The sequence below is a fragment of the Momordica charantia genome (genome assembly GCF_013281855.1).
Source record: "Momordica charantia cultivar OHB3-1 chromosome 5 unlocalized genomic scaffold, Mcharantia_2.0 BLBB01000005.1, whole genome shotgun sequence".
NCBI classification, from domain to species: Eukaryota; Viridiplantae; Streptophyta; class Magnoliopsida; order Cucurbitales; family Cucurbitaceae; genus Momordica; species Momordica charantia.
Window position 1 is genome coordinate 3438667 of NW_028275163.1, and position 24872 is coordinate 3463538.

The 24872-nt window shown below is 34.7% G+C and overlaps 4 protein-coding genes and 2 long non-coding RNA genes across 7 annotated transcripts; 4 read left to right on the top strand and 2 right to left on the bottom strand.

Annotated features, from left to right (window-relative positions):
* Positions 1-1433: 1433 nt before the first annotated feature.
* Positions 1434-2629, bottom strand: LOC148211161 (uncharacterized). The gene is made up of 2 exons (XR_015791047.1): positions 1756-2629; positions 1434-1658 (listed from the first exon to the last, which is right to left on the bottom strand). It is a non-coding gene; the product is annotated as an uncharacterized LOC148211161 (long non-coding RNA).
* Positions 2630-2880: 251 nt separating this feature from the next.
* On the top strand, positions 2881-4959 carry KCS1 (3-ketoacyl-CoA synthase 1). Its single transcript, XM_022291673.2, has one exon. It carries the CDS (start codon positions 3238-3240, stop codon positions 4816-4818), a length of 1581 nt encoding a protein of 526 aa, XP_022147365.1. The 5' UTR covers positions 2881-3237; the 3' UTR covers positions 4819-4959.
* Positions 4960-6815: 1856 nt separating this feature from the next.
* Positions 6816-11505, top strand: UAH (ureidoglycolate amidohydrolase). Its single transcript, XM_022291731.2, has 12 exons — positions 6816-7108; positions 7191-7276; positions 7821-7895; positions 8016-8144; positions 8391-8477; positions 8663-8865; positions 8991-9093; positions 9662-9753; positions 9880-9942; positions 10066-10306; positions 11085-11125; positions 11305-11505. The coding sequence occupies exons 1-12, from the start codon at positions 6902-6904 to the stop codon at positions 11400-11402; spliced, it is 1425 nt and encodes a 474-aa protein (XP_022147423.1). The 5' UTR covers positions 6816-6901; the 3' UTR covers positions 11403-11505.
* Positions 11506-11570: 65 nt separating this feature from the next.
* On the bottom strand, positions 11571-12973 carry LOC111016353 (uncharacterized protein At2g34160). 2 transcript variants are annotated; one of them, XM_022291732.2, is made up of 5 exons: positions 12427-12955; positions 12237-12285; positions 12083-12145; positions 11922-11986; positions 11571-11818 (listed from the first exon to the last, which is right to left on the bottom strand). In XM_022291732.2, exons 1-5 carry the CDS (start codon positions 12622-12624, stop codon positions 11747-11749), a joined length of 447 nt encoding a protein of 148 aa, XP_022147424.1. In that variant the 5' UTR covers positions 12625-12955; the 3' UTR covers positions 11571-11746. The 2 variants fall into 2 exon arrangements, with proteins under 2 accessions (XP_022147424.1, XP_087980088.1); XM_088123962.1 differs by having other exon boundaries at positions 11571-11986; positions 12427-12973.
* A 2092-nt stretch (positions 12974-15065) lies between these two features.
* LOC148211162 (uncharacterized) lies at positions 15066-16060 on the top strand. The gene is made up of 2 exons (XR_015790975.1): positions 15066-15428; positions 15609-16060. It is a non-coding gene; the product is annotated as an uncharacterized LOC148211162 (long non-coding RNA).
* A 3041-nt stretch (positions 16061-19101) lies between these two features.
* LOC111016417 (Polyketide cyclase/dehydrase and lipid transport superfamily protein) lies at positions 19102-23046 on the top strand. Its single transcript, XM_022291821.2, has 6 exons — positions 19102-19648; positions 19887-20046; positions 21010-21186; positions 21291-21374; positions 22013-22094; positions 22205-23046. Exons 1-6 carry the CDS (start codon positions 19263-19265, stop codon positions 22633-22635), a joined length of 1320 nt encoding a protein of 439 aa, XP_022147513.1. The 5' UTR covers positions 19102-19262; the 3' UTR covers positions 22636-23046.
* The last annotated feature ends 1826 nt before the right edge of the window (positions 23047-24872 follow it).

Here is a 24872-nt window from a genome sequence, read left to right on the forward strand (position 1 = left end):
TTAGGCTTTTAAATCTCTCCAAGTAAAAGTCAAAAAAAAAAAAAAAACTCTCCAAGTAATTTATCTGCAGAAACTTTTGCATCTCTCATTAGGAATTTTTTAGTTTTGAAGTATTAATTTGATTCATAAAGCTTAACACAAGGACTATTTTTAAGAAAATGGGAAGGATATATCATTTGAGGGATTTGAAATTAAAATCTCTATGAAGCTCGTAGATTATAGATTAAATTATAAATTTTAGTTGCTAAAGTGTCTATTTAATCTCATCATGTTTTTTTAGTACAATAATTTGGGAATGTGGGGGGATCGAACCTTCGACCTTGAAGAAATGAGTACATATCAATTACTACTTAACTATACTCATGTTGACAATCTTATCATATTCTTAAACTATAAATTATACTTTTATTCTATCTTTGTATGAAATGTTGATTTGACATGTTCCTCATAAAAAAATTTATAATATTTCATAATATGAAAACATCAACCAGAGAAATAACAATATTTCATAATAAAAGTACTAGAAAAATTGATTAGAAGAATAATTGAATAAGCTCATGATATTTTTTTCGACAATTTTAAATTGTTGGATGCAGGAGAGAAAAACTAAAAATTATGGTTTAACTGTTGATACAAGAGTCAAGAAAGAGTGGCTGCGATGTGACTACATTAAATAAATTGTCTATTCTTTTAGAGTTGGTCTTATATAATTCCGAATGCATTGCATTTTCCCCAAAAGAAAGTTAAGCTGGAAACGTAGCTAATTTATCTTTATGATAATTTTTTCTAATGGTCATAAAAGCCTTTAGTTGACAAAAAAAAAAAAAAAAAATCCAACTTAAAGAGTTTAGATTAGGAGGGAAACATATTTATAGAGTTCTTGGAGCAAAATCATAATCATCGATGATCATATTTAGCTCCAAAGACTCTTTTGGAGAACCTATGATAATGTCACATTTGCTAAGAGATAGCTTAATAAAGCATTCTACTTTACCCGTTCTATTACTACTCTTAGAGTGCAATTATTCAAACTTTGACTGCGAAACTCACGAACTCTAGATGGAAACTCGAAATTGTTCTCATATTTTCTATTGAAAAAAAGAAGAAAACTTGATTTTATTGGAAACGGGAACAAGAAACAAAAAAACTTAGAGTCTGTTTGGTAACAATCATGTTTCATGTTTCTTGTTTCTGTTTCTTCAATTTTAATAAGGAAAAATGAATTGCAAGACCTTGGGTCATAGTGAAACAATCTTTTGATTTATGTTTTGGAATAAATTAGAAATAAAAACAAAAAGAAAAATTTTTTTCCTGTTGTTTCTAAAATTTCTATATGATTTTGAGAATGTTAAAAAAAAATGAGAAACAAGAGATATAATTAGCTGCTTAGATTTCTTAAGAAATTTAAAAACGAGAAACAAAAAACAAAAACGTTATCAAACAAACCCTTATTTTTTTGGTTTTCAAAATTTTTATACAATCTTGAGAATGTTTCTAAAAAAATAAAAAACAAGAAACATAAATAGTTGTCAAATGCTTAAACTTCTCAATAAAACTATAAACAAAATACAAAAATATTACCAAACAGGTCCACATAAATATCCCTCGAGTATGGTACCCATCACTTCTCCTCTGCGATTCCGAAAAGTTGTGCTGTTCTGTTTTAAGGTAATCAAATAGTTGCATACATATTCACCTTGAGCCAATTGAGTTGATTAGACAAATTAATTCTATTAAAAGCCATTAATATGATACCTTTAGGTCTTAGTGATCATAGAACTCAACCTATTCTTGTATATTTCCCAACAGCAATTCGAGAGTGCACTCTCTAAGCCTATTCTCTTCAAATGCTTCTCAAACTTAATTTGGCACACCTGACAAGAGAAAGAATTCACATTTATTTCCAAACAATAATTACCTCATTATAATCAGATTAGGCGAATGTGGTTAGTCATTACTTTTAATAGATAGATTAGAATGATTGTTATTAACTAACAATAACTAATATTAAACATAGTCATTGATTAAGATTTATTTAGTACATTAGGTAAAATATTTATTGGACCATTATTTAACATGAAAGAACTAAAAATTTAGCATAATTAAGGGAGGGAGGAAGAAGGGAGCCTAGAAGTTTAAGGAAAAAATAAAAGAAATCCGAGCATAGAGATGAGCTGGACAAGTCATCAAGGGAAAATGGAAGCATATAGAAAGTATAGTACATGGTCTAAAAGAGAAATTAGAGGAAATTCAATTGAGGGTAGTTTAGGAAAACAAAATGAAATTAGATAAGAGTGTCTATCTTAGCATAGAGGAAATTGGATCTATGACAATGAAAGAAAATGAACAAAATAAAAATATGAAAGGGAATGAGAAACGTAAACAAATCTACTCTTAACTTTTATTTACAAAATGGTTATCAAAACGGACTCTTAGAAAATGGCACGACCAGCTAAAGTAGATTGAAAGATGAAAATATGCAAGAAAATGGTTCCTCTAATCAGCTTCTTTGGGACACACAGCAGTCGTATGATAACAGTGACATCAACTAATGGTATCCTTCCAAAACAACTAAGAACTTTTCTCCTACCTTCTTTCATTTTCAAAGAAGCTAACAAGAAAGTGATAGGAGTACCTTTTTGGAGGAAAAGTTTAGGCACGAACATAAATGATCAATTCATCTGCAGAGAGAGAGAAAAAAAGAAGCTAGATGGAACTGATTCAGATCTTAATAATCATAGCTAACTAGAAGAGTGAGGAGAAAGGTCATTTAAGAAGAAAATTGCAAATAAATTTCTAACTACCAATCTCAAAACCACTACAATTGAAAAAAGATTTCTACATTAATTAAGTTTTTGATTAGAAAGCTCTTTCTGTCCAACTTACTTGCAGAGATGTGTGGTTGTTGAGCTATCTCACCATTCTTGGAAATACTCCCATTTATTTTAGAGGACACCCCTCCTTGCTTTTAATTCTTCTCTATTCATTATATCTATCCTTGCTTGGCCTGCTGCCAAGTGCCAAACCCTCTCTGACTCTCTACCCCTCTATTGTAAGTGTGCAAGTCATTTACCTTCATTAATTTCTGCCTATATCCCTCTTCTTCTCTGGGTCGCCTTCTTCTTGCGGTTATATAAGCTGGGACAGATTGTTCTTCAAGAACTCAACCAGAACTGTGAGACTTGAGAGGGAGCTGCACAAAGATTGCAGAGAGAAGTTAGCAAAAGATTATAATATATGGAGAGAATTGAGATGGATACCGAGGGATTAACGGCAGAAGTAGAGCTTAAGGACTCCTCCTCCATCCTCATCAGAATCCGGCGAGGCTTGCCGGACTTTTTACAGTCAGTTAAGCTCAAATATGTCAGATTAGGATATGGGTACTCATCCAACTCTGCCACTACTCTTATGTTGCTCGTTATCTTGCCTCTTTTCATTTCCAAGCTTTCCGGTTTCAAACTCTTCCGGGTGTCTGACTTACTGCCGGCCACAAGATTTCAGTTCTATGGGATTGATGCAACTACGGCCATTTCCGGTTTACTGTCGATATTTCTCCTCGGCCTCTACTGGTCCAAGCGATCCACACCGATTTATTTGGTGGAGTTTGCCTGTTACAAACCGGAGGATGCGAGGAAGGTAACGGTGGACAGCTTCATCGAGATGAGCGCAGAGAGCGGTGCCTTTAAAGAGGAGGCCATTCCGTTTATGACGAAAGTAGCAAAGCGAGCCGGTCTTGGCGACGAAACCTACTTATCCAGAGGAATTGCTTCTCAGCCGCCGAATTTGTGTCTTGACGAATCTCGCTTCGAAGCGCAGACTGTAATGTTCGGCGCACTCGATGCTCTGTTCGAGAAAACCGGCTTGAACCCCAATGAAATAGGAATCTTAATCGTCAACTGTAGCTTATTCAATCCCATACCATCGCTATCCGCCATGATAGTGAACCACTACAAGCTTCGAACCGACATTAAGAGCTACAATCTTAGTGGTATGGGCTGCAGCGCGGGTCTGATCTCCATTGCGCTCGCTAAGGACCTTCTCAATGCAAACCCTAACACGTACGCAGTCGTTCTGAGCACCGAAACTATAACCCTAAATTGGTACTTTGGCAACGATCGTTCGATGTTGGTCAGCAATTGTCTGTTTCGGATGGGAGGAGCCGCCGTGCTGTTGTCGAACAAGCCCGGCGATCGAGTCCGGTCGAAGTACGAGTTGGTTCACACGATTCGGACTCACAAAGGGGCCGACGATAAGAGCTATAATTGCGTGTATCAGAGAGAGGACGATAATGGAAAAATCGGAGTCTCACTCGCGCGCGAATTAATGGCGGTCGCAAGTGAGACATTGAAGACCAACATTACGACTCTAGGTCCATTGGTACTGCCATTTTCAGAGCAATTCGCGTTCTTCGTTTCTATGGTGAAAAAGAAAGTGCTGAAAGCGAATGTGAACCCCTACGTACCTGACTTTAAGCTCGCTTTCGAGCATTTCTGCATCCACGCTGGCGGAAGAGCGGTACTGGACGCGCTGCAGAAGAACCTGCAACTCAGTGAGTGCCACATGGAACCGTCGAGGATGACTCTGTACCGATTCGGAAACACATCGAGCAGCTCGCTGTGGTACGAATTAGCTTATACAGAAGCAAAGAATCGAGTCTCGAAAGGCCACCGGATCTGGCAGGTGGCGTTCGGAGCCGGTTTCAAGTGTAACAGCGCCGTTTGGAAGGCGCTGAGGAATATTCCGGCGACCGAGTGCGACCGAGTCAACCCGTGGCTCGACTCAATTGACAGTTTTCCGGTCAAGGTTCCCATTGAATGATCGTAGCCTCTATGTGATACACAGTATCCATAAATGCTAAACCCACGTGGGAGATTATGAATGGCTGTGGGTCCTTTTTATTTTAATTCTCTCTTTCCAAAAAAAACAAAATGAGAAAACATAAAGGCAAAATATACACCCCATAGTCTCTCGATTTAATTTTTAATCTTTAAAAAAAATTACCTTTAATGTATTTCAAATTCTCATATTATATTGTCTTTTTTGTGTTAACAAGTTTATTAAGAAAAAGTATAATAATGGTTAAATAATTATTTAATTAACATATCTCAACACGTTAACATCTCATTCTAATTTTAAATTGGACTAATTCATTTTTAAAATTCGACCCACTAATTAACAAAATCAATATTTTATTGGGTGGAATGTAGAGTTGCATGCCCAATAAAAACCATAATTTAACAATATATCACATTTTATTAATAAAATTCAATCTTTTTTAAAAGACCTAATTGATAATTTTTAATGCATTAAAAATAAATTTTAGAATTTTAAAAGGTTAAATAAGAATTTGAAAATTATCTAAAAAAAATGTGAACTATTTGTAATTGGTTGAAAGCCCAAACTCTTTTTAGGTTTCTTAGACCTACTAAATTAGAGATCTCAAGTTTCAATATTCGAGTGAGTTTAATATAAAATTTTTTTTTGATGTCTTTTGAGTTGGGGAGGGGACATGGGTGCCCTAGGACGGAGCTCTTGGCGTCGAAGTTGGTAAGGGTGCGAAGAAAACTAGTTGAAAAGACTATCGAGAAGGAGAATCATTGTGTTAATGGAATAATTGATGAAGAATGAATGTTTTGTTACACAAGATTTCAACTGTGACGGGGACAAATAATTAAACAACAATTTTGTTATTATTAAAATTTAGAATATATTGTAAGAAAGACAATCAACTCAGTTGAAAAAAGATAAATTTTTTTTATATTTTAAATTCCTATTCAGAAAGATTACTTACCCCGAACCATCAAGACTCGTATATGCAAATCTATACTATTGAAGAGAATGAATTGAAGTTGATAAAAGATTAATTTCCATTATTAATACATAGTTGACAAAAGAAAAAGTATGTAAAAGGGCTCAAAAGGAAATATTCAAAACAAATCTTCTTTTCAAGCACTTAGAAATAACAGATAATGTAACTGAAATTATTTATATTGAATAAGAAGTATATCTCATGGCGTGTACCTTATCAATATTATCAATTTCAAAATTCAAATATATATTTACTCTCTAACAAATTTTATTTTATCAATAAAACATAAAAGGAAGTGTTTGCTATTTGCCTGAGAAAGTGTAATTTTAAATGATAAAATATTTTTTTTAATAACGAAAAATCAATAAAGTCTATATAATTCAATAAAGATTTAAATAATTTTAAAGGAAGTTTAATAAGTTCCCCTAATTCATTTTTTATTTGTATAACTTATCCTTATATAACTTCATCTTCTTTCCAAAGGAAAGAAACTTTCTTTATATAATATGCAAAATAAAACAAAATTTCAAAACATAATCAGGATGAAAAAGTAAAATAAAAATATCAAAACGACTCCGTGATAATTGACAAATTGATATATAAAATTTGAATCTCTGAATTGAAAAGAAATAGATGTTATTCAATAATTTCATATTGGTGTGAAAAAAAAAAGAAACTTTTGTTAAATTATTAATTTATTATCTTATCAAATGTCGTCTATAAAAATTTAATTTTCTTAAGAAATATATATATATATGTATATATTATATTTTGAATTTTTTGGGTGAAGATATATGCTAATTACTGCTAAACTATATTCAATTTAACAATATTATTTTCATATTTTAAATATATCAATGAAATAACATTTTAAATTATTTCATATACATCGTGATTTAAAATCTCTATACATATCTTTTTTTTAGCACACTAAAAAGTTTAAAATGTTAATGGTGGAATTTAAAATTAATATTTAGCTTAAAAGAGTACGAAAAGCAAAGAGTCGAATTTGCACCAACCAGCGAGTCACGGGCCCATTTATCACTGCCACTGTGTTCATCACTTCTCTTCCAGTCGAACCAATTTCTTCCGATGCTTCCCCTCCTGCGATTCCTCGCCCTCCTGCTTCATTTCATCTTCTTCTCCTCTTTTCCTTCAGCCTTAGCTGAAAATTATGAGGACCCAACGATCAAAACCATGGAGGCTTTCTCTGGGTATCCTGTTCACGAACCATCCTCCTTTGGCGTTTCAAATCCCGTTACTTCTCTGTCTGTTGACGCGGAGAACTTGGTGAAACAGGTATGAAGTAAATGGATTGCAATCGTAGAGGGTCTTGATCAGTTATAAATTATTTTTTTGTTTTGTGGAATTGAGCATTTAGATTGAGGAGCTTTCTACTTTCTCGGACTCTCCTGCCCCATCGGTTACTAGGATTCTTTACACTGAGAAGGATGTATTGGCACGAAGGTATGGACTCTGTCGACTCTAATCCCAAATTTACATTTACTATAGGGAGGACATTTCAATTACTTGTTTAATTCATTGTATTATTATTTGTTTGTTTACTTGTACAAAAATGAGAATGATTATCGGTTGCCCTGATATGACCCTGATCAAGTTTCATGAAAGCATTGGTATACTTTTCTCCGATCAATTTCTCAAATGCAGAAGCAAGGTGTGCTTGGTAATTAATTGTTGTCTGCTGGCTGCTGCTATAACTGGCATGGTGTTTATTAGCTAGTTAGAAGATTCTATACGTTACAACTATTATTGAATTCCCATTTCAAATCCCAGTGGCGTGGTGTTACTCTTCTCTTGGTCTTTCGGTCGTCCTATTTAAAATTCTCCATAACCAGTCTGCGACAAGGGTGCCATGTGTTTTAACTGTGCTCACGGTTAAATTCTGCAGTTTTCTTCCTGATTACTATCTAGGCTGAAGAGAATGAGATGCTGTACAGCGATTCATTCGTTGCATTATGTGCGTTGGCCTTACTTCTTTCTTTGCTTGCAGTTTCGTTAAAAACTTAATGGAACTCTCTGGTCTCTCTGTTAGAGAGGATGCTGTTGGTAACATATTTGGTAGATGGTGAGTAAATCTGCAACGGCCATCCATGTCTTTATGTACTATCAAGCATAAGATCAATTGTGTCCTACGTCTTATTTTCTCAGGTCTGATGGAGTCTTTTCTTGTTTACTTTTTATGCAGGGATGGCTCTGAACCAGAGCTTCCTGCTGTTGCAACAGGCTCTCATGTTGATGCAATTCCATTCTCTGGGAAGTATGATGGAGTTGTTGGTGTTTTAGGTGCTTTAGAAGCCGTCAATGTCTTGAAAAGGTTTGCTACTTTTAGAAACAGTTCTGAAGGGTCTTTGAATTTGCAAGTTCGCTTGCTTACCTGGGACAAAAGAGTAGCTTTTAGCTGAGTCCTTATTCAGTCAAGTTATTAAAAATTAACTGCTTCATGTTCAAATTTATGTAGCTTATATGAATTGTTTCATGCAATAGTGTAAAGAAGTATGTGGAAGGATACTAGTAAGAGAAACTCTTTTAAGTTTCAAACCTCTAACTTAGATTTTGGCAGGTCTGGGTTTAGACCTAAAAGGTCGCTGGAAATTATCTTCTTCACTTCTGAGGAACCTACACGCTTTGGAATCAGCTGCTTGGGTAGGTGAGGATTATTACCAATCAATCTTGTTCACCAAAAATGAAGATTATTTACAAATAACAACCTTCTACTATTTCCTTCTCCTCCTCGCCCCCTCCCCCCAAATTTTGGTTTTAATTTTTAAAATTTTTTTTTTTAATAATATCAGTCTTTAGTTGATGCTCATTCACTTTTTCTTTGGTGGGTAGCCGTTTGTTGGCGGGGAGTGATACACTTGCTAAAGCTTTGGAGACAACTGTTGATGGTCAGAATATATCATTTATTGATGCTGCTAGTTCTGCTGGCTACTTAACTGATCCAGCTCAGATATCGACGGTGTTTCTAAAGAAAGGAAGTTACTCTGCTTTCCTGGAATTGCACATAGAGCAGGGTCCCATTCTGGAGGAAGAAGGTATGTCCTTTTAACTTTGGTTCCTTAAATCCTCTGATTTTTGTCATAATTAATATATAATTTATAATATAGGTATATCTATAGGAATTTTGAACATTCATGAGTGACATTAATCTACAATCCAGGTATACCTATAGGAGTAGTGACTGCAATTGCAGCACCTGCTAGTATAAAGGTGGAGTTTGAAGGCACCGGAGGCCATGCCGGTGCTGTACTGATGCCATATAGGTGATAAATTATATGGAGATTAATATTTCTTATCCAGACTAGTACTAGTAGTGCCTACATCATTTTTTTTTACTTTGATTCTGCATATCATTTCGTTCATTACATAGTATTGAATAATATTAAAAAGGGTTTAATCATATTGCATTATAGAATGAATACTATGATGAAGTCATTTTGCATCCTCCCTTTCATGATTATGGGAAACTTATTTGACAGAACGCTTTGTTTGCTATTTTATTAAAAATTTGATCAGAAAAGGTCAAGGGGTGGTGCTTGAGGGTGTAGAGAGATCTTGATATGAGTTGTAGAGTGTCAAAAACTCTAATGCCTCTCTTTGTGCAGTGTTCAATGTTCATACAACTAAATGCCCCACTTTTTCTTGTTGATTTCCTCTGTTTTTCCATCACGAACAAGTGGAACTCAAACTTATTATTCGGTTTTCACATGTGTTTTTGTTCGGCTTATATTTTCTATACTGTCATTCGCCTTAAAGAGACATAATTCTTAAATGAAAAAAAAAGTTATTATTGGATCACAGTAATAGACTGTAAATTTCAAATGTAAGCAGAAATGATGCTGGACTGGCAGCAGCGGAGCTAGCACTAGCAGTTGAGCGGCATGTATTGAGCTCTGGATCTATCGACACTGTCGGTACCGTTGGTAATTCTTCATAACCAAGTGTGTATTATGTCATTCTTTAACATCCTATATCTAGCAAAAAAAAAAAAACATTTTCTTCTACCTACCTTGCGAAACCTGAAGTTGATTAAAAACAAACTTTTCTAGGTATTTTGGAGCTTCATCCTGGAGCAATCAACAGCATCCCTAGCAAATCTCATCTGGAAATAGGTTGAGGTTTTCCTGTAAATCTTAATAATTCAAAAGTTTAAGCCATATGAAAAAAGTGAAGATATGGTTGTGTATTTTGACTGCATTTTATGTTCATTTGAGTTTTCTCTTTTCTAATAACAGACACTAGAGATATTGATGAAGAGCGTAGAAACACCGTAATTAAGAAGATTCACGAATCTGCCATTGAAATAGCTCAAAGGCGACGGGTCAAACTATCAGAATTCAAAATTATAAACCAGGATCCACCAGCGCATTCTGAGAGAGCAATAATAGAGGCAATGGTTTCTGCAACAAAAGAGCTCAATCTCACAAACAAGCTGATGATTAGTAGAGCATACCATGATTCGCTGTTTATGGCCAGGTAACAGAGTGTTAATATCAAATTTTCAAGTACAATAATTATTAATTTCCGAGCTTCCTATAATTTGGGAATCACATCCCTATTAAACGATTCTGAAGGTGAAATGCACTCTCTTAAATATTTAAGAGTTCAAATTAAATTGGAAAACTGAAGAGGACAATACGAACTCTATACACTAGTTTAAACTAGAGAAAACTATGTCAAAAAGATACAAATAACATAAAAGAACACTACTAAATGGTGCAAAACAACTAATGGACAATTAACAAATTCCAAATACTTAGCTTCTGCCTTCAAAAAAGTCACAATTTGTTCAACAGGATAGTTTTCTTCGTTTCCTTGGACAATGCAGAAGATTAGTAATGGCTAGAAAACTTTGGAATTGTGCTGCTAGAGCCCTTATTTGGAACCTCTGGATGGAAAGAAACAATAGAATTTTTGAAGATAAGTCCTCTACGTTAGAAATTTTTTGTAATACAGGACAGTTACACACTTCTTGGTGGTGTTCTAGGCATAGAAAATTCTTTTGTAATTACAGCCTCTCGTCGATTATGCAAGATTGGAGTGCTTTACTTCATTAGTTTTCTGGGAGGGGGAGCCCTCTTCCCCCTGCCCTTAGGCTGTATTTTGTCTATGCTTTTTTCTATATATTAAGTTTCTTAAAAAAAAAAAAAAACTTTGGAATTGTCGACTTAGTTACTCAATTCATTTGGAAAAGCTACTGTTTTTTTCATCATTGGAAACTCGATGCTAAATTTGCATATGTACTACTTTGCAGGGTATCCCCGATGGGTATGATCTTCATTCCTTGCTATAAAGGTAATTTATCTACTCTGCTATCCTCTAGTAAATAGCAGTACTATGCTCAAGTAAAACAGTTTTTTCTGTCTCTAACATGTTTTCAGCACAGACAGAACTTTTGGAAACATCTTTCCTTTGTAATGAGTCAGAGCCCTTAGGGAAAATTTGAGCCTATTATAATGCTACTGCTCTTGCAGGGTACAGTCACAAGCCCGAAGAATTTGCTTCTGCTAAGGATATGGCAAATGGAGTTAAGGTACTGGCCCTTACCCTTGCCAAATTATCGCTGCAGTGATATCTTATTCCAAATTCTTGTAAAGTTATACTTTCTTTGAAGTCCTTGTTAAATTGGAGCCTTGTCCCTTATGAATTGTTATAATAAATTTTGAATTTACATATGGACGCCTGGTGGGTGACTTCAGAATTGGATAATTAGTGTGTGCGTGAGTGCAAGAGACACAGAGAGAGAAAAGGGATCAGTCTGTTTATCCAATTTGAAGTTGTTTTTCAGTTACAAAGAAAGAAGTATGGGAAAAAAGAGGAACTCTTCTCCTTAGGTTCTAACTTCTATTAGATTGAATCTGCTTCCTCTAAAGACAAGCCAGACCCAAGAATGATACTACGCTATCAAAACTTGTATCAACAATCTTCACTTGTTGTAGCAGTCATAATGTTCTTGGTTTTTTCTGCATTTACCAATGCAATCTCGATCTAGCAAAGAAAACAAAGAATACATCACTAAGCCACGAAAGACCCAGAAATTGCACAGTAAATCAGACAAATTTTCTTTAGTATGCATCTTGTAGGCGTTTACCTTAGGTTTCATAACCAGCCGGTCATTTTCTCCATTCTTCAAACTGACAGAAGATATCGTCAAGTCTGCAGAATTTTCCCAAAACAACTGATTCTGTTTAGAGACTGCCCTTCACCGAAAGATATAAAGAAGATCAACGGGTTCGATAAAAAATTTCTTACTCTTTTCAGATGCCAATCCATTCTTCTTGAGAATCTCGGCAATTGTCACTACTGTGGGTATAGCTGTATTATGAATGAATGGAAGTCAGTTATTTTCATTGAACTGTTCATAAATTGTGAAATTGTGAAAAGAAATGGATTCAAGAACACATACCCATGCCTAAGGCAGAGAGCTCAACTTCGTTGTACTGCTTAATGTACCTCTGCAACACAGGAGGAAGCGTTAAACCCCAACCAAGATTTTGATTTTCTAAAGACGAAGCTTAACAAAGAAGTCGATTCCACAGAATTTCCCCCAATCGAAGCAAGAAAGTTTACGAATTATGAAACGTATATAAGATTACCTTGGAAAGATTGTAGTAGTAGAAGAACGGCTTCTTGACGTTGGAAACCTGAATTTGGTTCTTCTTCTTCTTAAACTCGGTCAAAACAGCAATCTCCTTGACTTTACCATCAGGAGCAACGACGAGAAGCTTTTCGTTCTCGTTTCGGATTTCACTCTTGACCTCAGTGGCCTCCGAGACGACTATGGCGGACTCCATTGCCGAATTTCTCTGCGTGTCGCTGAAAGAGTAGTGTGCAGAAGGAACGAAAAGATTCTACTACAAATTGAGAAGAACTTTGGTACAATAAAAGCGAATTGCAGAAGTAATTTATATAGGATTTGGAAGGCGAAGGATGTTGAAGGAAATCAGTGTTCGTTCCGATGGAGGCGTTTTGGCGGTTAAGGGTATCAAAGGATTCGTTAAGCGGCCATACACCGGCACGGCAGTTACTGCATTTTCCGGTGACTGTTCCGCCACTGCTTGTATGAAGAAATGAAAGCAACGGAAAATATGAGGAATATTATAAATTTGAAGTAAAATTTACAATTTTTTTTTAGTCAAAGTAAAATTTCAAGTTTTTTTTTTCTTTTTTTGAGTACGTAAAATTAAAGTTAACTTTAGTTATATAACGAATTTAGAAAAATGGCGAATAAAATTTTTAAATTTTAGCATAGATCCTTTAAACATTAAGAAGCATGTAATATGTTTCTAAACATATAAACAATTTAAAATTAAATTACATTCAGCTATGTATAATAGGTTTCTGAATTTAAAAAAAAAAATATATATATATATAATAATTTCAAAATTTTTAGTGTTGTGTTTAATAGGTTTTAAATTTTGAAAAACACTCTCAATTTTATATCTACTAAATCCTAATTTATGAGATACTTTTTAAAGTTTAAAGACAAAAAAAAATTGAACGTTCGAAAACTTAATTATTAGATTCTTTTTAAAATTTAGTGACTCATTAGACGTAATATTAAAATTTCAAACGCCTGTTGGACACATTTTAAAGTTGAAACACTAATCATACGCAACTTTCAAAATTCAAAGATTAAACTTGTAATTTAACTAAAAGTTGTTAATGAACTTTCAAGGCTGCATCTATCTTCCTTATATTTTAAAATTTTTTATTAAATCGATCAATTTGATTCTTTTCTACCTAACTATATAAGTTATTGTTATTAATTTTGTATATCTGAGATCTATTATCGTTCAATTGTACTCGTTTTTAGTAATAAAATTAAAATAGTTAAACATGACGTTGGATTATGGAATAATTCCAATTTCTATATATCATCAAAGGGAGGGATGAGGGTCCCATTAATGTTGGGATATGATTTTTCTTTTTCCATGATTACGTAAGTGCCTCATTATGAAAAGTCTTACGAAGCAAAAGAAAAAGGGATTTCCATGACAGCGTAAAGTGCCTACTCCTTCAACCTCTATTTCCAATTAAAACAAATTGGATTTGACCATACACTAAATGGTCCACACCATGTGATTTCCTTACTAATATTTGGTTCATAACATTTACGTCGTTTCATTTCAAACCCTAATTTAATTGAGCGAGATTTTTAATTTTAATTTATTTGGGTCCCTATACTTTCAAAACGTTCATTTTAGTTTATGTTGGGTTTGTAAGGTGATTGCAAACAAAGTCACACATTGATTAGGGAAGGGAATGATCATGAGTACATAGAAGAGACAATTATCTTCATTGGCATGAGGGGAATTTAACATTATTTTAGTTACTAACTACTATACTTTCAAACGGTTTATTTTAATCTCTGTACTTCTAAGTGATCAATTTGGTGGTCTTTTCATTTTTATTTCTATCTCATTTCTTTCCATTATAACTATGCTTACTAAAAATTCTTAAAATATAGCCATGAATTTTTATTAAAGGAAGTTGTGTTAAGATTACGTAGATAGAGACCGAATATATATTCTCTGATGTATATTTGATATTTTATGACGGTGATACCAAACTTATTTAAGTGGGTCATTAAATGGAGGTTACTTCTGTACCAAAACTTCATTGACAAAGCTTCTAATTAAAAGTAAATATTATTTCATTGCCTCTGAAAATTGTAAAGTGTGGCATGTGGGATTATTTATATAGCCTTAACTTGGGTATCCATAACAAGCCATTGCATTTACCTCAATCTTACACCAATTCTTCCTCTATTTGTACCACTTTCATTATCTCTGTGACAGATAGTTTTTAATTTCCTCACCAAACTCTATAACATTATTATTTCATACAATTTCTTGAAATTTCTCATAAGAATTAATCCGTCCATTGTTATTTTATTTCTTTTAAATTCCTTTCCTTTAAATCACTTGGCCTAATATCCCAAGTAATCTCGATTCCTTTAGGGCATGTTCATTCACACAATAATAAAAATATATTAACAACGTGTCTTTTGCACTTTTTTCAAGAAAAGAAGAGCTCATACTTACTTTCATTTACAATATATACATATTAATATATAAGCTGGTAGATCTCGTATTAATAACAATTAACTACGTAAAAAAGTAAATCAAAGTTACCCTTTTACGACGGGTGGTCGATGCAATTTTTTTTTTTTTTTTTTGGTTATGATAAAAGGCCTTGGTCTTGATTTTTCCCAAAAGAGAAGGGACACAAGCAAGGGCATTGGAGTAGTTAATTCATGCTTTAGAGTGGGTGTTTTTGGGGCAACTATTGTATGTGGGACGCTTTATCACCTCCATATCTCTCTTTTTCTCTCTTCTCTCTCACGTATATAACAGCCATTTCACAAACTCTCTATGCATGGCCATCTCAATACCAAATGGTTCCAAATCTCTCCCTCCTCTCTCCTCTCTCCTCTCTCCATCATGAAAATGTTGAGAGGAATGCTGTCTGGTTCGAGACCCTTCGGTCGATCATCGCCCCGCGGTGGGAACGATCTCGGACCAGGCTTCATTCCCCTCAACTCGAGATTGAACAAACAAAAATGGGTTGCAGATCTTTCTCTCTTGCACAATGTGTAAGTTTCTAATTTGTGCTGTTTTTTTTTTTCTTTCACCATATTTTTTTATCAATTCATCAACTTTTCTTACCTTTTCCTTCGAGTTGAAGAAACCCCAGGAGGAAATTTGATTGCACAACGATGCGTGTTAGGTGAATCCATTTTTTCCTCATGTTTCTCTCTCTCTTTTTTTTACAGAACAAAATGTGAGAACCCAATTTGTTTTTGAGAAGCTGGGAGAGATCAGATCAGAAGGATATTGTATTCTAAGAGTTTTGTGCTTAAATTTTATGTATAATTGGATGTGAGATTCGAACTCATAACCTTGCATGCAGAGATATGTATCAATTACGGCGGAACTAAGTCCATGTCGGCGAAACTTCATGTATAATAAAAAGATTAGAAAGTTTGAAAAACAGACTGAAAAGATGGGATGGGGGAGAAAAAAAAAGTCATGGGGTTTCATCTTTTGTGTGTAGAAATGTTGCCCCTAAATTAGCTTTGCTTGCAGAGAGTTACAAAGAATATGTGAGCTGAGGAGAAGCTTGAGGACCTTTCACTTTATGAAGCAATGAGAGAGAGAGAAAGAAAATGGAATTCAAAGTTTGAGGGGTTTGAATTCAATTTCCTTTATTGGTTTTTAAGCTCAAGACTGTCATGATAGCCATTTTGCTTGGTTTCTTGCTCACTCCCCACTTTCTTAAAACACCGTGTGGGTCAGATTTGGGCTTCAAAAATCCTCCAATTTCTTATGTGCTTCTCTTTTGCTTTGCCTCATAATTACTACCTTTGAAATTTCAAGGATCACACCTCAAAAATATATCGAATACTCAACTAATTTTGGGATATATAAACAATACAGCAAGAAGAATTTCACCTCGAAAATGCATGAACTACTCTTCTTATTATCCGTTGATTTTGATATAAAACTCTATGGAAGGAAGAAGAACCAGAAGATCTTCCCTTACATAAATATTAATCCTCATTCCCGACCAACTTGAATTCAAAAAAGTTTTGAGAACCACTTTATGGTTAAGGGATGTTTTTCAAAGCTTAGGGTATGATTATGAAGGCATAATTGGGAAGGAATATAATCTGAGTCTAGCTAACATGAGCATAGTTTGGTAATTGACATATACTCCTTCCCTGAAGGTCGAAAATTCGATCTTTTATATCTCCAAATTGTTGTACTAAAAAAGAATATAATCTGATTCCAAGTTTATACTATTTAAGACTAACTATTCGAATTATTAATTTTTTTTTTCACTAATGGATACTTTGATCAAGGTTTAAATGCTATAGAAAAAGTCCAAAAAGAAAGTTTTTGAGAAAATGTTGAGAAAAAATAACAAATGCAACTTCTAAAAGAGGAAACTAAAAGGTCTTAAATTTGGCAGAAATTTAAAAGGAAGGGGAGCAAACTTCATTAATTATTATTGGCTGCAATTTTTTGTTAAGATTTTTTCTTTTATATAGATTAAAAAGAAAAGAAAAGAAATGCCACGTGGATTATCAGAAGGAATGGGAATAGAAGTATTTATGTACTTGAAAATTCTGTTGGGGGTCAAAAAGATGATGAAGGGAGAGATTGAGAAATATATTTTTCCCATGCTCTGAAAAAGCCATTATTTGGGAATTTCTTCTCAAAATCTCTTTCCCCAAACACACTACTTTTTTGTGAGGAGATGGATGCCTTTCTTTTTTTTTCCATGACTTGACCACTTGAAAATTCTCACAAAAAGCATTCCCATTCCACATGGAAATTTTCAAAACAAAAGCTTAGAAAAGTTTGTTGAAAAAAAAAAAAGGAGAAGAAAGATAGAAAGAAAGAAAGATTGGGATTTTGTAAGGCATCACAATCACAAAATATATTTTTCTTTTCTTGAATGTGGATTTTGCCATTAAAAGGTTCATGGATGAACTTGTTCTTGGGTCCTTATATGCTTTGAAGAAAGATTCCTCTTTTTAATTAGGTAAAAAGAAAATATATATGCCCAAAAAAATAAAAAGAATAAAGTTGATTGGTAAGGATTTGTCTCGATAATGTTGTTATGGGGTAAAATTAAGCACAACACGTGGCCTTCTCCTGTTTGGACACGTTTGTTCAAGATACTCTGAAGAGGAAGAGGAAGGGTCCGCGACTTTGGAAGTAAAGTTCAACTTGGTTCTAACATGGGGAAGATTCTGACCAGCAAGGAATTTGCTGACGTTTCTTGGGAGTGATGGCTGGTAAAAAAAATTTGTTGAATAATAGGTATGACAACAACAGAGTCTCAGTTCTCATTGCTCCTCTCTTAGAAAAGGTATGGAATCTCACATTCTCAAAAGGTACGAAACTTCTTACATTCTACCTAAGTTTACCTTGAAACTAAAATCAGACTTAATATTAACTTGAGTTTCGCAGCGTAAGTGGCTGAGCACCACACACATAACACTATTGTTGTTGTCGCTGACATGTCATCTCAACTAGAATCACAAATCAACCAATGTTATTTTTTTCTCTCTCATTTTTTTATGGTAGTTCTGAAATATATTAATCTACCATCCATGTAAACAAAATGAAGCAATGATTTAAAATATAAAATAAGTATTCATAATATTTTCTTAACAATTAAGATAATTTGTTCAATCTAGATATATCACTGGAAATTTTTCACGGTGTTTTTGAAACTATTTAATGGTCAAAGCTTAACGCTTATTTTCATACTCGATCTCCTTCAACAAATACTAAATCAAATAAATTATTAATCTATGTTCTTGTGTTTCATATTAATAGACTCAATTTTAAAGTTTAAAGTTTTAAATATTAGAACAATCTATGAACTTTGAAGCAAAGCAATATAATGTGGTGGTGATATTGAAACTTTTGTACTTTTGTTCGGGCTCATTGACCACAGAGGTCGTACTACCTAAAAGTGCAAAACTCGTGGGCCTTGGGCCCGAGTCGGCCCAAGAAGTGAAATCACGTGTGGAAATTTTTTTTTTTTTAAGTTAATGTGGAAAAATATCTTAACATGTCCTTAGAACTTTGTAAAAAAATTAAAATATATATATATATATATATCTTTAACATGAATCGATAATTGACATATATCTTCATTTGACCGTCTATTGTGTCTTAACCATTTTCAAATAACTCCATTACTTTTGATAAGTGTTAAAATTGGATAATGACAAACTTATATAACATAATACACCTGGATAAATGAATAGAAATTTAGAGGAGTAAAAGTCTTCAATTATTCATTTAAATTTCACCGAAATTGATAAAAATTTGGAGTCTTCTTCTCTTAAATGATATTTTTTTCTCTTTTGAATTTTACCAATTCACGCACTATTATGTTTCGGTCATATATTATTATTGAAATAAACTATTTATTTTGCAGCAAAAATTTGGCCTTAGACTAAATTTAAAAAAATGTTAAAAGTAAAACAGGACTAAATTAAAACTTTATAAATAATAAAAATTAAACGGAAAGAACTCGTAAAAATTAAAACATATATTCAGCTAGAAATATATATAAATAAAAGTATCAAAACTAAAAAATGTTCAAAGTTGATAAAAAAGTCAACAAAATGTGATTTTAATTTCAGAACCGTCAACGGTTCTGATAGCGCCACGTCATAAGTATATTTCGCTTGGAAACAGATCGCCGGCCTGGCAGCTTTTTCTGTTTTTTTAATCATTATTTTATCCAACAGCTCCATCTCTCTAATTCCTACGTGAATCTGTCTCGCAGAGGGCAGAAACTGGTGGAATTCAATTTCTGAGGAACAAGGCGTAGAACACATTTTGAATGTAGTTCCAATCGTTTTGGATTCGTCTCATTTTCTGGCTCCGTGGAAACAAAAATGGAGGAAACTTTCTTCGATCTTGTGGAGTTTCTGAAGAAACCCTCAATCGCGGAAACATTCGTCGACATTTTGCTATGCGCAGTTCCGATCTGGCTCGCGGTCATGATCGGCTTGGTCATCGGCTGGTCATGGCGGCCTCGGTGGACCGGATTGCTTTTCCTTGGCTTTCGGAGCAAGTTCAGAATATTATGGACTGCTCCCCCGGGGTTTGGAGCTCGGCGCCTCTGGTTGGCCTTCACGGCTCTCTCTGCCTTCTCCGTCTGCCGTACTCTTTGGTCCAATTTTAATGGGAAGAGGAAAGCGATACCCGCACCGCCGACCCCGGATTCTCCGGCGGAATCCATGTCAATGCACTCGGCTGAAGGAAACGGGGACACAATTGCGTGAGTTTGAAATTTACTTTGTTTCTTGTTCATATTTATAATTAGTCACTTCCGCGTCATCTTTGAAGAAAATAACTGTTGTTGTTCTAGGATAATTCCTTGTCTGCTGACTGTTGTAATATGACTGCTTTGGGCTTCATAAGCAATATCTTTGATTAATTCCATGTTGTGATCATGTTATGTATGCCGTTGGATAAAACAGTTTCTCATGCGAAATTATCTTTGTTCACTTCTCCAGCAATACAGATGTGGAAAAGGAGCAGGATACTGTTACGGAGAAGGATTTAGATCATCTATTGCAACTTCTTGAAGGAAGAGATGGAGAGGCAGAATGGCAACATATGATGCAAAGGTCCACCCCAAATTTCGGATATCAAGCTTGGCGCCTTGAGCCTGAGGTATTGGGTCTATGAGGATTGTAGCTCGAATTTACCATCTTTTGCGTTATTAGAATTTCGAAGAGCTCTTTGGCGTTCTCTTTTTACATTTTTTTCCGCACTTGGAGTAGTCTTTTGCCATCCTTTAAAGTTCTTGATTTTGCACATTCTTTGATTTGTTGCTTTTGAAACCCTTTGCATTAATCTTAGAAACTCTTTAATCTTTCATTGAGAACAATAGAAAGAGGGGAGAGGGGAGAGGGAGAGCCCCTCTAACCAGGGAAGCTTTACAAAAAAAACCTCCAGTTGGTGCATATCAAAAGAGGGGGAATCACGTAATTTCGAAAATTGTATGCCACTTGGAAGCTACCATAGTAACTTAAGTTCATTAAAGTCTTTATGAATCTCCTGTATTCCTCCTTAAACTTCTAAAGTTTTGCTGGGATTGCATCTTCTGGAAGAGTATTAGCTTGTTTTTCTAAAATCTGTTGATGATTTTCAAACTCAGACTCAAGAAAGAGGTGGTTTACTTTTGGTTAACCAGTAAGGAGGCAGCTGCATTATGGGAAATTTGTTTTCTACTTTTAATCATTTGTGTTCAGTTTTGGCAAAGCTATGGTTCAAATTGTAAACCTAAACTTGTTAGCCTTTCTTTAATCACAAATTCTTACTCTAAAATTTGTACGGTACCACATTTTCATGTTGGACTGTGCCATGGGTCCTTTCTGCGTCTGCCTTTTCTATGCACATATCACATGTAGCATTGCACCATTGTCTTTGGGCAATAGGTGTCTATATCAAATTGTTATCTTTAGCTTTGTAGTCATGGTGCAAGCAATGCAAGTTGTGACCAATCACGGCTTTTTGTGTGCAGGATATTTTTCCATGTTTTGCATCTCTCATTTCCTCACTTCAGCTTTAGCTTATGATTTCTGTTCTAGATGTATTATAAAGTTCCAATATCTTTCTTTTCCCCCTCACCAGAACAGACCAACAATTTATCGTAGCAGAACTGTCTTTGAGGATGCAACCCCAGAGATGGTTAGAGATTTTTTCTGGGATGATGAGTTTCGGACTAAATGGGATCCCATGCTTACGTATTTCAAAATATTGGATGAATGCCCTCATACAGGGACCATGATTGTTCACTGGATTAAGAAGGTTTGTAGGACAAGGAGATACCTGAATATCTTTGGAGTATAATAGCATTAACTATTTTAGAATTTATGTGGGTTAATACCTCATTTTATATTCCTTTTTTGCAGTTTCCCTTTTTCTGCAGTGATAGAGAATATGTCATGGGTCGTAGAATATGGGAGGCTGCAAAGGCTTACTATTGCGTAACAAAGGTAGATATTGCACCTTGTTCAAAAAAATTTTGCCTGCTACTCCATGTTGCTAGCTACACTTGTCTTGACTTGCTCTAGCCACCCTCCATTGCTTACTTCAATTATATTTGGCTGCCATTATGGCATGATTGTATGCCTAGACTAGATGTCTGAACTTTTAGATCTCCTTTGGATGGTGAGAAGATTCTATGGGAAACATCAAACAACATGTGTGATCAGAGGGAAGGAACATATTGAAGAAACTAATAGCAGTTAGGCAGTTAGCAAACAGTTTAAGTTGCTCTAGTTCGGCCCCTGTCTAGATTACCAGATGTTATCACAATTGGTTGTACGTATGCTAGAAAACTTGTTAGACTAAAGGACTTATATGACCGACCTGTAAATAAGTAGTAGAAAATATCAAATAAGATCTTAAACTTAGTTTCCTTGTGCTCTGCATTCTCTATCTATTTCTTTTTGCCATCCAACTCTGGGTTTTCCAAAGAGTTCACATAATAAAATTTATATTTTGATTTATGATTGTAAGCACAGCCCTGATCTCCACACATGTCTTGCTGACTTGCAAAAGTGGAATTTGATTATGTGCTCTGTCCATATTGTGACGTGTCTAAGTAGAATATGGAACTTTGCTTCTACAGGGCGTGCAATATCCAAGCTTACCCAGACGTGATAAACCTAGGCGTGTAGATCTTTGTTTTTCAAGTTGGATCATCAGGGCAGGTGAGGACTTAGAGAAGATTTCTTTTTCTTCTTTCTGAAAATTGCAGGATTTGGTATGCAAATTTGTTTTGATTAATATCCTAACTTGTTGAATCTGAAAACGTATGCAGTGGAGTCTCGTAAAGGAGATGGATTATGGTCTGCTTGTGAGGTCATCCTTGTGCATTACGAGGATATGGGAATTCCCAAGGATGTGGCTAAGTTGGGAGTCCGTCATGGAATGTGGGGAACTGTCAAGAAGTTGCACTCTGGTTTCAGAGCATACCAGAATGCTAGGAAATCAGATATTTCTGTTTCCAGAAGTGCACTGATGGCGAGAATCACCACAAAAATATCTTTTGACAGAAGCACGGATTCCTCGGATCCAGAATCTGGTGAAGTACGAACTCTAGTAATGAAGAGAAAGCACCAAAAAGATTCTGGCATAGATTGGAAGTGGATACTCATTGGTGGGACTGTGGCTGTGGTCTGTGGACTTCGAACAGGTGCCATTGGGAAGGCAATGCTACTTGGGGCAGGACAGAGAATGGCCCGAAGGTGAGAGATATTTAAACTAGGCATTGTATTACTATGCATTTTGAAGCTCGAGATGTCTCTTATTAATAGTCCGACATATCAAATCAACCATTATTGAGATTAACATGTGACCCATTTTTATGAATGGCTGTGATAGAGTAAGCCTCCCCCATGTACAACCTTCTGTATTTCTGACCTCCCAGTCCCAGATTTTATGTGTCTCTGTTGCTGAAATGATTTAGTATATGAAGTTATAATGGAACTCAATAGAGATTTGAGCCACCCTTTCTCTTCTTGAACTTGATTATGATAGGGACTTGAGATATTTCCTTGAGAATCAATTAGCTCTGCTCTGGTGGATATGTAAATTAATGGGGAGGTTTGTTAATGTATTAATACCTATAATGAAGTTTGATGAACACCCAGTTTATTTGTTCTTCTGATTGTGTATAGATGACTTCAGCTGTTTAAATGGGCTATGTTTCTTTGTCAAGTAGTCACATAGGGATTAACTGGGCTCGTTTTTGGGCCTAATATTTGAATATCAAGTTCATAATTTCCTCTAACATACTGACAAAAGCAAGTAGGAAAGAACAAATATTCTGACAGGGGCAAGACGGGAGAGAACAAACGTAGTACAAACATGTCTGTCAATGAATCAAGGCTGCTCAATCAATTTGTGATGATTATGATTTTTGCTCCAATCATTGTGAACTTTTGGAAAAGAAAATTTGAAGTTTGATTTTTGGACCTGTACTAACTTTTATACCGAGAGAATTTACATACCAAATACAGATTTAACTATGACATCCCCTTTGTATATCGTATTTTTACGCACCTCATTGAGAGTGTAAAAGTAGGCATCACATCAAACGGAAGGCGGTCGTGATCATTGACAACTAGGAAATGACCCAAAAATTTAATAAGATAGGCAAGGCAAAGGAATGGTGTTGTGGAGCCATTCAACAAAGACAAAACTGATTAGTCCCAAGTGTGTAGAATGGTTAAGAAATGGATCTGATCTGTGGTTGCCATTGGCCCCTAACCAAAAACCTAATAAATGGGGTCCCAACTTTCTCCATTTGTCAAATTCCTTGTCGCTATCTTTTCAGTTCCATTTTTGCCACATCACGTTTAGAGCCTAACCATAACCATAATCATAATCATAACCATCCCCCCTTCCGTATCCTCTCCCTAACATAACAATTGTTTTTTGTCACAAAAGATTGTCTTTTCAAATAATTCAAGAGCCATTTCCTTGGGTAGCAATATCTTTTAACCTTCCTTTTTTTAAAAAAAAAAATTCCATTTTTGACCCCCACGACCTTACGAGAGGTGAAGTCTAGAAAATGCAGACTTATCCAAATCTAAGATGGTCTTCAGATCAACACAAGTCCTTCTAGCATGCTTTGTTTTCAGTCACATGGTTCCTAGTAAAGAAGTCGATGATCTCAGGATCTTTCTTATTTTAATGTGGTATCAGGTCATTCATGTACTTCTACTCTCTACTCGGGTGTCACAATTACTTACCTTCCTAAAAGTTAGAGATTCAAATACACCAAACGCGAATTTGGTACTCTTGAATCTTTCATCAAACTCATTTATTGGGTTAGGGAAATGACCTTATCCACTTTTGTCACATGGCTAAAAAGAAACTAAACCAATGGTTGTAAATTAGAATGTTGAAGCCTTGAAAGCAACTTGACCACTCAAAAATCAATGAATTCTCAAGTTTCCTTCATAATGCTTCTATACCCATTATCCAACTCTAGTATAGTTGTATAAGCGGAAAGTTTAGCTTCTCACCTTAATACCATCCAAAAAGAAAGTCTACCGATTCTCTACCTCACAATTATTAAACTAAAAAAAAAATTTACATCCATATTTGTAATGTTATATTCTAAACCACTTTTATAATCTTTAAATATATGCTTTTTTAAAAATGTTGGATATACAGAGAAAAAATCAATAAATTTGCTTTTTAAAGAACGATTGAAGGAGAACATGAGAGATAAAATGTTAGGAGGGAGCTACAATAAAACCATAGGTGGAGCATCGAGAAGAAAGAAAGAGTAACATTTTGAAAAAGAAAACCATATATTTAACAATAACTTTCACGATCCAACTCTTAGGTTATACACTTCTAAGCTTATTTAAATATAGCTCATTAAATTTTATTGGTCTGAAAAATTCTCATACTGTATAATAGTATGAAAATTTTTCATATTACTCCTACCAATAAAAATAGAGTAACAAAATAAC